The sequence below is a fragment of the Cryptotermes secundus genome, unplaced genomic scaffold (assembly GCF_002891405.2).
Source record: "Cryptotermes secundus unplaced genomic scaffold, Csec_1.0 scaffold682, whole genome shotgun sequence".
Classification (NCBI taxonomy): Eukaryota; Metazoa; Arthropoda; class Insecta; order Blattodea; family Kalotermitidae; genus Cryptotermes; species Cryptotermes secundus.
In genome coordinates, this window is record NW_019730110.1 from 534,937 (window position 1) to 549,180 (window position 14,244).

A 14,244-nucleotide genomic window follows, 5' to 3' on the forward strand; every position below is an offset into this window, starting at 1 on the left:
GCGTCTATGCTCTTCAAGATGCCAATCAGACTCATGCCTCGTGCTATTAGTACCCGGAGAGAGGCCTTTTGAAGTTCAGATTGCCGTGACGAACTGCACAGCTATGACCCAATAGGTACGCGCTACTGATCGGGTTATATCACATTCATGTTGTGGTCTTTTGGGATATTAGTCCATGTAAGAAGTAAGGGAGAAGAGGAACGCTTATAGGCATTTAGCAGTAAAGCCAATGGGAAAGAGATTAGAAGGAAGACATAGACGTAAGTGGGAGAATAATATTAAAACGGATGTCACACACACAGGACTGAGTGACATTGACTATTTTAATCTGGTTGAGAATAAGAACCTTATATTGGAGATAAAATAAAAACCAAGTCATGAAAGCGTATGAAGCAATGAAGGTATACATCCATGTATTCTTAATCTCGTTATTAGATGGAGGTAAGTAGCCAGTTTAACGCTTCAGCCGCTTTAACCTCAAGAAAGGCCCCCCCCGTATCCTTCAGATAGGACATCTGAATGAGGTAGACAAGAGAACAAATAAATTAATATTAGGGAAACTAAACAATAAAAGTAAAAAGTAAAGTAAAGGTGTCCCTGTAACAGGCCGTGGATGCCCATAGGGTTGTGAGATGTTGAGGTTGTCAGTCCTATGCGCCGGCCGCCCTTTACCCCCAAGAATATTCCTGGTACTCATTTCTATTAGAGGCTGAGTCGACCTCAGGGGCACAATGCGGCTAGGATTAGGTCAATTGAAAAAAACCTAATGACCTCATCGGGACTTAAACCCAGGGCCTTCCTACTTGTAGCATAGTGCCTCAGCCAACTATACTACCTAAACAATACTTAATTTAAATATTAATTGGTGAAGTTTGTGTCTTTTCTGTCACTTCGCGTTATTATTTACTGATCATTCTTCTTTAATATTATCACAATTTCTCAATATAATTAATGTAAAATTGTTATATGAATAAAGAAAGAATAACAGAGAATACACACAGCTTTATAAAACACGTATTATGAAACATGCAGTACACGAGAAGACTAGTGTCCTCATGAGGCTGTCTGTTGTTACGAATTCAGAATACAGAGACTATTTTTGGCGACAGAATTGTTTGTTACAGGCCCGCTGGAGGGAAAGCAGCTACTGCGGCTACAGGATTGCTATATAAAACGGGGGAAAACTCGACAACGCACTTTCCTCGTGTCCGCCATCGTCATCATGCAGACAGTGAGTACCAGCGCAAGTGCGGGAGCTAACAGTATGTTAGCTCTAGCCTTGCTGAAGTTTCTGACCTCAGTCCTTCAGAATTCCGATTCAAGTTTCAAAATAATTACAAGCAACAACTATTAATTTTATTTATAATTTTAATCTATTGATTTTCTCTGAACAGCGATTTTTATCTCTCAGGAACGCCAAAATAAATTAATTTGGGACAAGCGGTAGTGTATTTGGTTGAGGCACTATACTACAAGCTGCAAGGTCGCGGGTCTGATTCCCGATGGGGTCACTGGATTTTTCAATTGACCTAATCCTTCCAGCCGCACTACGGCCCTGGGGTCTACTTAGCCTCTAAGGGAAATGAGTGCCAGGAATCTCCTTGGCGTTAAAGGGCGACCGGCGCCTAAGGCTGACAGCTTTACCGCCATCTTTGAGCCGATTGTCTAGAAAGTGTGGGAGTCTTGACGTCTCACAACCCTATGGGCCTCCACGGCCTGTTATAGCGATAGCTTTACCTTCTCCTAAGGCGAATTTTGAAGTAGTACCATAAATAACCAATCGTTACGAAGCCCTCCACATGCACTACCTACAATTGTCTTAAGAGCATTCTCTGTAACCAACACAGGCTCTGGAGGTTTCGTAACAGATTTTTCGGGGTAGTGTTATTAATGCCGGGCCAAATCCAAAATTTGGAGACCCAGGAACTACTCTCATTCTGACCCCCATCCTTTGCCCTGTCTTGCATGGGTGGCTCTACCAGGAGCTTGCGCTCCCGCCAGCATAGCTCTCCGGATCAATTGGGCGCAGTCCTCCTCCTTAAAATAAGACTGTAGTCCTCTAGGAGGACCTTGTGTTACCAGATTACGTAATGCCAAGCCTAACAGAAGCCATGTCACCGTAACATCATCATGAGTGTCATTTTTCCTGCTGGCTGCTACCAATGTGTGTGTCTGTTCTAGATCGCCCTACTGCTCCTGGTCGTGGCCGTTGTTTTGGCTCTCCCTGTGCCACAGGAAGTGCAAAAAGGTGTGATTCCAGTCCTCCAGCGCACAGAGGTCAGAGATGAAGTGGGACAGTTCTCCATCAGGTAAGACTCGAACCATGTACGTACAGGATGAAATCCTGGCAGCTTCCTTAAATAAGACACAAAAATAAAAGGAGCAATAAAAGTTAAAATATAAAGCAATCCCTGTAACAGGCCCATGGGATTGTGAGATGTCGAGGCTTCCAGATTTTCTAGAAAATCGGCTCACAGATGGCGATGAGGCTGTTAGCCTTACGCACCGGTCGCCCTTTAATCCCAGAAAGATTCCTGGTACTCATTTCTGTTAGAGACTGAGTCGAACCTAGGGTCGCAGTGCAGCTGGAAGGATTAGGTTAACTGAAAAATCCAGTGAGCACGTCGAGAATCGAACCCGTGACCTCCCAGTTTGCAGCATAGTGCCTCAACAAACTACACTACTCCCGTTACATTTGTAATTGATCGAATTAAAGAGCGCTTACTTTGATGATGTAGTTTTAATATTAACAGGCCGCGCCATAGCTCAAGCTGTTAGTCGCTGGTTTCCCACCGCGGCAACCCGGGTTCTATCCCGGGTCTGGTCAAGTGGGATTTGTGGTGGACAAAGTGGCCCTAGGGCAGGTCTTCTCCGAGTACTTCGATTTCCCCTGCTAATCTGCATTCCACCAATTGCTCCACAATCACCCTCACCTATCATCTGGGGCTGGTACAATGGGCCAGAAGTGGCCGCAGTACAAGGGACTTAGACCCACCCCACTAGTAGTAAAAAAATACAATGTTAATAAAATTATAACCCGGAATGTCTAGGTATTACGGCATAAATAAGAGCAAGGTATGTTAGTCCCGTAGTGAAGCTTAAATCATGAATACAGCTTATTAAGTCAATTAAATTAGAAGCATGAACCAGAGCCTGTCACTCTTATGTGCAATGTTATTCATGTTCTCCTATATAATAACGTTACACCATCCCCCGAAGGAAAGGCGGGTTCTACAATTCACATAAAAAAAAAACAAAATTTTAAGTTCCTGAAGACTGACGTCCATTAATATTCGAAACCTTGCGAAACATTATTTCATTATAAATTATATCCTCTAGCCAAGTACCATCCGTGTCAAATGCAAAAGGGATTGGTGTAACTCAGGGGCGCCATGATAATTATGGGGGGTGAGTTTTGTAATTGCCGGTGGAAAGAATGTCTTAAAAATGATAGCAAGTTGACTCAGAAATCAAAATGACTTACGGTTGTCGACCGTGTTATTTCCGTGACAGCTGACATCATGCAAAATTCCTTCTATCAGCTGACCAACATGTAACTATAATTTAGGTTTGACGTTTTCACAGGACGGACTAAAATTCCGGGATGTGACGCCGTGTGTTCTGGGCCTCATACTTGCTTCTTGCCGGAAGTACTTTCATACGAAACGTTGGTAAAATTTTACCTTAATATAGAGCATCATGCCGGTCACGGTAGCCGAGCGGTCTAAGGCATGAACTGTCTTCGCTCGCTCGAAAGCCGTGATCGTGGGTTCGAATCCCACTCAGAGCATGGATGTCTAGTGTTTGTGTGTGTGTGTGTTTTTCTGTGTTTCTGCCTTGCGACGAGCTGATCACCCGCCCAAGGAGTAATGCCAAATGTCTAAAATCTAGTAAACCGAAGTGAAACGGAGAGTTTCATGGTGGCAGCCCAAGGTCCTAAATTGGGGCTGTAGCGACAACGGGGGGAAAAGAATACAGCATCACATCCCACAAGATCAAATTCTTCATAATATATCCTAGTAAGCAATAAATTACATGGTCGTCATCTCCTGTAGCGTCTCGAGTTCGATCCCAGATCCTGTCATGCGGGCTAATTTTGTGGAAAAAGTGACACTGGGGAAGGTTTTATCCAATTCTCATTCCACAACTGCTTCAAGTACAGTCTCGATAATGCTTAGCTAACTCCATGGAGCTGAATGCGTCTTGGGAAGCAGCCAGTCGCTTATATGCTCAAGAATTTTATGGAACCGAAAGTTCATTACCATGTTCACAGGAGTCTGCCACTGTTCCCCACACTGAACAAGACGAATTCAGTTATCATCATATTTCTATAGGATCCTTTTTAATATTGTCGTTCCACCTATATCCATATCTTCGAGGTTGTCTCTTTCTTTCTGGATTTCCCACCAAAAAGGTGTCTCTATCTATCTTCTCCCCATGCGTACTGGAAACAAGAGGACACGCACATCTTGACAGAGTTGTTAAATAACAAAATTAAAAATAAATTATACAGGAAACTCAATAAAGAATCCGAACGGGATTAGAAGCAACTGTAACCGGATTAACTGCTCCAGATATTCGATTCGGGGACATGGAGACACTAATTGGGTTTTTCCGGGCTCTCAATCGCTCGCTGAAGGTCGCAAACAAGTGGACAGAACTCTAATTGGAGGCCACAAAACGCGACGGAGCGGTACGTAGCACAAGAGACCCAAAGTCCATCCCTTCCTCAAGATGAGGTCCCTATATTTGTGTTACTAATTACAGCTGAACAAATTAAAGTCAGGAGTTGCCGGAGTTGAACCTCCCGTCTCTTACATAAACGCAAACTTCAATACACACAGAGATCTATGGTTTTTATGGGTTTGAAACTTCGTCTTTTACCGCAAGGCAAAAATAAAGGCTCAGGGTGTTTGAGAAGAGAACGCTTAGGAGAATACATTAATTTTTTCTTATTCGCTTAGTGGGAGGGGGGGTGGAGTCCAGCTGGGTCCATGGCACGGTGGCCAATGACTGATCTATTGTATCTGCCCCGGGTGATTATGATGATGGAGAATTTGGTGGAATGAAGATTGGGAGGGGAAACCGAAGTATTCGGAGAAAACTCGCCCCAGCGTCACTGTGTCCACCACAAATCCCACTTGACCAGACCCGGGATCGAACCCGGGCCGCCGCGGTGGGAAGCCAGCGACTAACCGCTTGAGCTATGGTGCGGCCTTAGGAGAATACCTTAACCTAAGACAGAGGATGAAAAATCTTTATGAAATTACACAATTTACTGATTCATAATTTTCAGTCTTCTCAAATATTATATTATTAGGAATATTAATTTAAGGGGAATGAAATGGCAAGGACATATGGCACACATACGAAGATTAAAACTACTGTGGCGTATAGAACCGTTACTAAGCAGTGACTCTGTAAAGAAAGACATTTCTGGGTGAACGGCCCTGTAAAAACGTTCCCGCTGCAACAAATAGGGTTACTGTTGAAAATTTGGTGTTTTCTATGTGGTCCGTGCCGAGATGTTCTAACCAGGACGTTTGGAGCAGTGAGGCCAGGTCGAATACCTCCATAGTAGCCCTGCGAGTCGTATGAGGCGGCGAAAGGGGAAAGTCAAACCTGAGGCAGTAAAATATGGTCGTGAGTCTCACGGGACTTGGACCCGAGAAAGACTGCACTGCCAAGGGCAAGCAGCATATACAAAAGACAGACCCGTCTTCTCGTCAGAGAGGGCTCCCCACAAAAAAAAAAAACAAGACCGTAACTGTCAAACAGTAGTAGTAAATATCTGGTCATGAGCCCCAGATGGAGCTCGACACCAAGACTTAATGACTGTCTGACCATCACTTTGACTTTGACAGTGAATTCAGTTGTGGGTAGCATTAGCCAGCGGGCAACGGCGTAAGTACAGAAGCTGAAGAATCTCCATTCCTGAGAGCTGTTACCAAGCAACGGCTAGGGAAGTCTATAAAAGACTGAGGCTTAGCATGTGCTGTAGTGATTTGTAAAGTGCGTTGATCAGCGATAGCCCTGTAATTAATTGTAGTTGCGAGTGGCGTGTACAAGCGGCAAGTAATTCCATTCACCAATCCAAACCCCGTCTATAGTCACTCCAAATCATGACAAAACAATAATTTCAGCCCAACATTTGATTTATTCTTGTTTTCATTAAGACTGCTTCAATGGCTCGTATGATAGGATGATCAGATAATATAAGGAGCATGGGGAGAAGTGGTAATGGTCTAATTTGAGGTACTATCCCAGAGTTTATTTGATGAGACTGATGAAAACCGAGGATAATGACAGTCATGATATCCATCCTCAGGTCCGTGATTTGTGTCCGGGACTTCTTGCATACGAAGCAGGAATACCAACCTTGCGACAGTGCCCGAAACATTCGGGTTGGGTCAGAAAAACTGAAGAACTGAGGCTAATATTGAAGTAGATCTCAGAGAAATAATATATGACGGTTAATTAGATTAAACTGGCGAAGAAAAGAACTCTGCGGCGAGTCTTTATAAACAAAAGAGTGGCTTCTCCGGTTCCATTAGACGCTGGAATTTCATGACGGCCAGAGACTCCACGGCTCTGACAATCTGCAGTAACTTGACTCGTTTCTCCAGATAAATAACGCGAAAACAACTTGAAACGGCTTGCAGTTGCTACGTTTGTATTCGTTTAATTATGTTTCTAGCAGGGCTGTCGGCAATTATCTGAGATTACACGGCGTCCGGGTGATCACAGTGGCCGCGCGGTCAAAGGCATGAACTGTTTTCGTCCCTTCAACCACTGGGGTCATGGGTTCAAATCCACTCGCGTCATGGATGTCTGCGTGCGTTTATTCTGTGTGTGGGTAGCGGCCTAGCAACAGGCTGACCCCCCATCCAAGGAGTCCTACCGACTGTGTATAGGATCTAGAAACTGAAAAAGCAGCCAAGGTCCGAAAGGGGGCTGTAGAGTCATAGATAGTTGGATGGAAGGATGGATGGATAAATAGACAGATAGATAGATAGATAGATAGATAGATAGATAGATAGATAGATAGATAGATAGATAGATAGATAGATAGATAGATAGATAGATAGATAGATAGATACATAGATAGATAGATACAACGTCGAATAGTAGAAATATAAGGCAATAATGAGTGGCAAAATACGTAAAATGAAGTGGCCCTTGTCGAATTACAAGCTTTATCCCGGAAGTTTATTGAGGAAACTGAGGAAAACCACAAAATATCTGTCAGGATACTCCGTGTTCCCGTTGGGATTCCAAAACATAAGCTCCCGAATACAAGTTAGAAGCGTCAGCGTTTTGAGTCAAACTCCTCTGTTCTGGTTTTCATATAAGAAATAGTTTACTATGTATTCACCAACATTACTCAATTCTTTAGCGCCAATACCAGGGGCGTAAAAATCTTGTCACTGAGCCGAACAGGTAGTGAAAATATGAATCTTATGTACAAAAATACAGTGCACTTTCTTACATAAACACCAAGGTATTTTTAAGATGTTGAGAGTTCAGCCAGAAATGTCATATACGTATTATAAATGCTTCCGTATTACTAACTCCCCTTGCTTACTTTTATTCATTTACTGTCCTACATGTTATCGAATGATACGTCGAGGCCGATGTTTAACAGTCTCTCGCACGAATTAACACGGAAAAGTAGTGAGTGAATCTTGAACTACCTCCTTTATGTTTTATATACATCCACATGAAAATATTATTATTACTCAAATAACAGGCAGGATACACTGAAAAACAGAATGACTGCTCGTTCGTGACCAACTACGAGCACATACAATACATACGTGCAATATTTTACGACTCGGCAATGGTTTGCTTTGGCAATCAGAAATTTGTGTTAACAATGATAAATCACACGCTTATAAAAAAAGACTCCGTGGCTTTAGTCCACAAGTGAAGTATACCGACCGAGCGACCGCCGCTTGTCGGCGAAGTTTGTGCCAATTTTAGCGGATAGATGATGTTTCATGGTCAGCGCAAAGAATCCTCACGGTCGTTAATTTCGGTTTTCTAGACCGGAGCCGCTATTTCCTTGAAAGAGCGTCTCAATTATCTTCGCTAGGCTACGTGGATCCCGTTCTAGACCCAATATTTCTCAGAAAATCTGGTAGCGCCGGGAATCGAACCCGGGACCTCTGTATCTGTAGGCAGGAACTCTGACCACTAGACCACAGAGGCGGTCATCACACGCTTATAGAACATGTTATTATATATAATGACAAATAATCCTTATTTTTTACCTCTTAGAAAATACTCGCATAGCCTTATCATTATTCAATTATGATTTATTCACCATGTTATAGTATTTTTAAATATAAAATAATATTAATGTTATAAGATTTTATTTTATCGTACTTTTATTAAAGTATGTATGACTGGAATTTCTCCTCATAACGTTTATAGGACGAGCGATTGAATTCTTGTAGTCATAACATTTCATGTAATATATATATATAAGAGATTGGTTATGTTAACTGCAGACGCTGTATGTACATATGCAGCCCACCCGAATGGCTAAAGCAACATCAGAGAGAGATATTTATAGCGAACATCAATGTATTTTATGACTAAAACACTTATCACTTGAAAAAGTCTACATAACTCAGCTAAACCTTCCTATTACTCCCTGAGAGGCAATATATATTAGGGATGCGAAATGTCTGATCCGAGTGAGCAGTAAGTACAGTTTTATGCAAAAATGCAAGACATTAAATTCTACAGATAACACAAAATTTTTTACTTACTCACTCACTCATGGAGCTGAGCCCTTCTTGAGGAGCCGTCAATTCTGCAGCTACTCAAGAATTTCCCAGCATTTTATGGAACCTGAAGGTTCATTACCATGTTCATAAGAGCCCTCCGCTGGTCCCTATCCTAAGCCAGATCTATCCAATCCATATCATCCCATCCTATCTCTCTAAGATTCATTTTAATACTGTCCACCCACCTACGCCTTGGTCTTTCTAGTGGTCCACTTCCATGTGGATTCCCCACCAATATCCTATATGCCTTTCTCTTCTCCCCCATTCGTGCATGAAGATTTCCTATTTATTTTTCTTGTTTTCGATTGTCTGCTGAAGCAACTGAAGGATTTGTTTTCGTGTATACTGACCGACTTACAATGATCAAGAACAAAAGACTGTGATAACATTGGGTCATAGTCACTAATATATCTCAAATTTAGACCAAAGAATGCTCGATCGACATAACAACATGTTTTCTCCACCAGTTACTTGTCCGGAGACGGAACCGCGGTCAGCGAGCAAGGTGCCCTGAAGCCCAATGCTGATGGTAGCGACAATGTTCTGGTGCAGCAAGGTTCATTTTCGTATACCAGTCCCGAAGGGAACCCCATCCGAGTAACATATGTGGCTGATGAACTCGGGTTTCGTCCAGAAGGTTCCCACCTGCCAGTAGCCCCAGAAGTGGCGCCACCGACTTTCTAACAGCGACAGGCTCTGTCCATCCTAACATTCGTGTAAAATGCATACAAACCTTGTCTATGCATGTATTTCAGTCTAGCTTTGTAATGTGATGTTTTAGTTTTTTACTGAAAATTATGTGTATCAGAAATGTCACTCAAAGGAAATTCAAGAATATTCTACTGTAAATATACAATAACATTTAGGCAGACTTCGTAAACAATATATACATATATAAGTATTCAGAAATAATTATAAATTGCATTAAAAATCCATTCTAAAAAGTTCTGACGATATATTTAATTTCTCATTGTGAAATTTCTGGACTTTACCCATCTAGTATTCCGAAGTAACATGACGTTTCGGAATATAATTCTGCTTCTGTCCTCATGATAAAAATTGGCGAGGTACCTCTTCAGATGGGACAATTACAAAGAGGTAATTTGAAACACTGAATTAACTGATTCTTTCCTTTTGTACATTCATGAAACCATCGACTTAGTTAGTTAGTTATTGGAGAGGGTGGGTTTCCCCATGCACTGAGACCTGTACTGGTCCATTGTGCTTCCCTCTATGATTTCTACCAGTCTCTATATTCTACCGGTACTGGTGCTTACCATCAGTCCCGCCCAGCCAGCGAGACCGGCTCTACTGGCTGAGAAGTATCTATAATGCTTCCCCCATCTACCGGAGGTATTAGTGACTACTGTTGGGCGGGAAACGTCCGCAATTTTGGCTCAGTGACCTCCTTTGGAGATATGAGGTTCTTTTACGTGTCGTAAAGCTACGACACGGGACCCACGGCTTAAAGTCCCTCCCGGAGGACTTGTTCCCTGAATTTTTCCGCCCTTAAAAATTCGACGACCTCCGCCGGGTATTTGAACCCGCGTATTACGAGTCATGAGGTGGGAACGTTACCTCTCGACTACGGAGGCCGCTTAACCATCGACTTAACTGCAACACTAATTTTCTTTTTACATGTAAATTTTTATAAAATGTTTCGGCCTCAATTAAGCCAACGTCATGCATATACTCTTGCAAAAATTGTTGTACTGTCATCTTAGAGAGTCTCATGTGAACGTGTTGTTAGTTTTAATTTCTTCGAAATATTTAAACGTTCATAAAATTACTGATTCAACTGCGCTGCATCCGGTAATTTTGGTATTTTTATGCGCCAACATATTTATGTTATATCCTTTTCCAGCCAGGTTTTGTTGAAGTGCGCTTGTGTATCTGCATTTCAGTGTAACAATGTCATGTTAGCTCTTTCTAATGGGCCCACCTGCACATAGGTCTTTCACCTTTACCCCTGAGGACGGAAACAGATCCAGTTTCCAAAGTATTCTATTACTTCTGAATACTAGAGGATGAGCAAAGAACACAAACTCAATTCCAAATGATCTGAAGATATACATTTATGTGAAAATTATTATTAAAATTCCGCATGACTTGAATATGTTTGCAATTAGGTTACCTACATTGAAAACAGACTCACTTTAACACCCTCGAGAAATGAGACGTCCTGTATATAAAAATTTGAACTCTGAAGTCACTTTTAGCGCTCAAGTATACAGGTAAGACGTGCTCTCGAACTGTCTGCATGTAATGTTCTAACTGTAAATGAATAATTTTGTTAGGTTAGGTTAGGTTAGGTTAGTTATGATTCACTGAAGCAAACATTTATTATACTACATCATTCAAGAGATCAAATGCAACTGGACGACAATTTTCATGGTGAAGAATCTTACCTGAAAATCTGATAGTAGTGCAGCTACTCGTAGTTAAGAGATGTCTAGCCTTGTATGGAATCCAAACGTTCCTTAAACTCTAAAGGGTTCTGACGATGGTGGATAACACACAGAATTACTGGGTTTTTGAACCTTTTCCATTGTCCAGAATGCTAGGAAATAGAAAACACGACGATTAGGAAATTATATCTGTTTCCGAAACGTCGTGTTTTCTATTTTCTAGAATTCCAGAAGGTGGAAAAGTCCAAAAACCCAGTAAATCTGTTCGTTAAACTGTTTATGAGAGTTCATATTGAACCCCATTATCAGTCACACAAATACAGCCCAATGTATATTATAATACCACATTTCTTTAAAGTTGAAAATGTAAAGTTATCTTTGTACTTCATTAAATAAACACCACGCCATGAAAATTATGGGAGAGTGGAGGTATAACTCCACCATTCTCGACCTCAGTGTTCGATGGAGATGAGTGGTCAGCTTCGCGCTCCGGTCGCTTTAGCCGGGGAAAGAACCTCCGGTACCCTTGGATAGGAGGATGGGCCTGTCTGGACACTGGGGAGAAGAGAAACTCTTCCGGGGATTGAACCCCGGTCGTCCAGCTTGTAACCCGTCGCTAAACTGACTGAGCTATTCAGGCCCCTATTATCTATATTTCCCACGTGGTCTCTTGCATTCAGGTTTTCAGACTGTGTGCCGTCTTAGTTGACACTCTCTGTTGGATACTTCTATCAGTTGCTTTTCTTTGAGTACACGACTGCTCAAAGCCGCAGGAAATTACATTGAACTGCCGTCTGGAAGAGATATAACCTAGAAGCATATTTCTCCTCTGGAACATGTTATTACCTTTGCACTGTACACTACAAGCAACCTACGTACACAGGAACATTCAGGTCATATGATTTGCAGTTGCTCTCTTACGTAATGAGAAACAAAACAGTTTCATCACAATAAAACAGAAATAAAAATTTTGACTTAAGAAATACATAAATAAACACTAGTTTTAAGGAGAACTTTACAGACTATGATGCAAATAATGGCACTGGTTCACCGTCTTTACCTTTATACAAGTACATTACTGCAGAATATTTTTGTTCTACTTGCTTGTATCGTGTAGAATGGGACACTAGACGTGAATCATAAATTTTGAAGAATCCCCAGAATTCGTATGGACTGTCTGAGAAAAACCTCGATGAACTTCATTTTCAAGAGTCGGTCTCAGTGGCACTGATCCTCTCGAATATGAAACCAGATACCTGAAAGTGCAGGACATCATACAACCTCAACATACCACTGTCGAGCAGTGAAAAATCTCGTGTCCCACCCATGAATCGAACGCCTGCCGTCCAGCCCGTAGTCCATGCTATACCGATTCTCACTAAGTCATGTAGCTTAAAATATAAATCACTGATTTCGAAGGTTTATTTCCCTCATGTTTACAACTCTGCAGTTACATGAACGCCTAGGTTATCTCTGTGGATGCAAGCAAGGAAGACAATGCATGGGCAACAGCTGCTGTGGACACACAATGCCTCTCTTGTGTATGGAAATGCGCGTCTAGTCTTCTCACTTTACTGTCCTCCCTACTGCCATTCGGGTCTCTGCATGTAACATATTTCCGTGCTGCAAGCTCACGGAAGCAAGCAAATAAAATCGAGTTGAACTACAACTTTGGCAGTACCGACGAATTAGATAACATAAAACATAAAAGAGTTAAAGCTATCCCTGCAAGAGGCCGTGAAGGCCCATAGGGTTGTGAGACGTCGAGGCTCCCACATTATCTAGACAATCGGCGCACAGTTGGCGGTGAGGTTGTCAGCCTTACACGCCGGCCGTTTTTACCTCCAGGAAGATTCCTGGTACTCATTTCTGTTTGAGGCTGAGTGGACCCCAGTGCCATAGTGTGTCTGGAAGGGTCAGGTAAATTGAGAAATATAATGAACTCATCGGGATCGAACCCAATACCTTCCGACTTGTAGCATAGCGACTCAACTAACTATGCTACCGCTAAATTGAATCAACTACTTGTTTGTCCGACACGTACAAGTTTTATTTCAGAGGGGACTACACAGTTACGGCAAACACAAACTGGAATATTATTGTCTTCTGAGATGTGACGCTGTGAAGTATGGTACATATCTACCGGCTTCTTGGAGGAACACACTGTATCCATCTTCAGGTTCAAACAGTATTCAGAAGAATTTAATGTTCCCACCTACAGGGTTCAAAGACTCTTTAACCTTCCACCCTGAAGATGGAAGTGGCACGTTCTTCCGAAACGCCTCCAAAATACGAAGGTTGGGACTTTAATAGTGGCAACTATTTAATTACAGCTAATTCAAAAGAGAAGCATGTTTCGAAGTTTTACTGTCCTTCAGTGTAGTCACCAGCATTGTGTACAACCCGTTGCCAGCGATGTGGACGTCGTAGGATACCTTTAGCAGCGCCTGTTGTGTTGATAGTTCGCATGGAGCGGTCTACTGCCTGAAGAATCTCTGCAATAGTTCTGAAGCGAATACCACGAAGTGGTTCCTTCATCTTAGGAATCAAGTCGAAGTCACAAGGGCTTAAGCCCGGGGAGTATGGTGGATGGTACAGCACTTCCCAGCCCCATCGTTCGAACAAATCAGCCACAGCTTGCACTGTATGCAGCCGAGAATTGTCCTGCAAAATGATGGGTGGGTTCTGCAGAAAGTATGCCCGCTTCTTTCTCAAAGCTGGTCACAGGTTGTGTTCCAAAAATGAACAGTAATACTGCGCACTGACGGTCTGCTGCCGGGGAACGGTATGCGTTAGGATAACATCATCACAGTCGTACACGAGAATCACCACAACTTTCACATTGCTGGGGTTCTGACGAACTTTTGATTCTGTGGTGACCCGTAATGACGCCATTCGTTCGATTGGCGTCTCATTTGTGGCTCGTACGATTTGGCCCATGTCTCATCCAGCATAATGATACGGCGTAAGAAAGCCTCTTTTTCGCGCTCATAGCGCTCCAAGTGGTTACGAGCAGCGTCGTATTGTAGCCATTTCTGCAA

General features: G+C 42.4%; 1 protein-coding gene across 1 annotated transcript; it reads left to right on the forward strand.

The window, feature by feature from the left end:
* Window positions 1–435: 435 nt before the first annotated feature.
* On the forward strand, window positions 436–9,479 carry LOC111866198 (endocuticle structural glycoprotein SgAbd-8-like). The gene is made up of 3 exons (XM_023854925.1): window positions 436–441; window positions 2,182–2,309; window positions 9,263–9,479. Exons 1-3 carry the CDS (start codon window positions 436–438, stop codon window positions 9,477–9,479), a joined length of 351 nt encoding a protein of 116 aa, XP_023710693.1.
* Window positions 9,480–14,244: the final 4,765 nt, after the last annotated feature.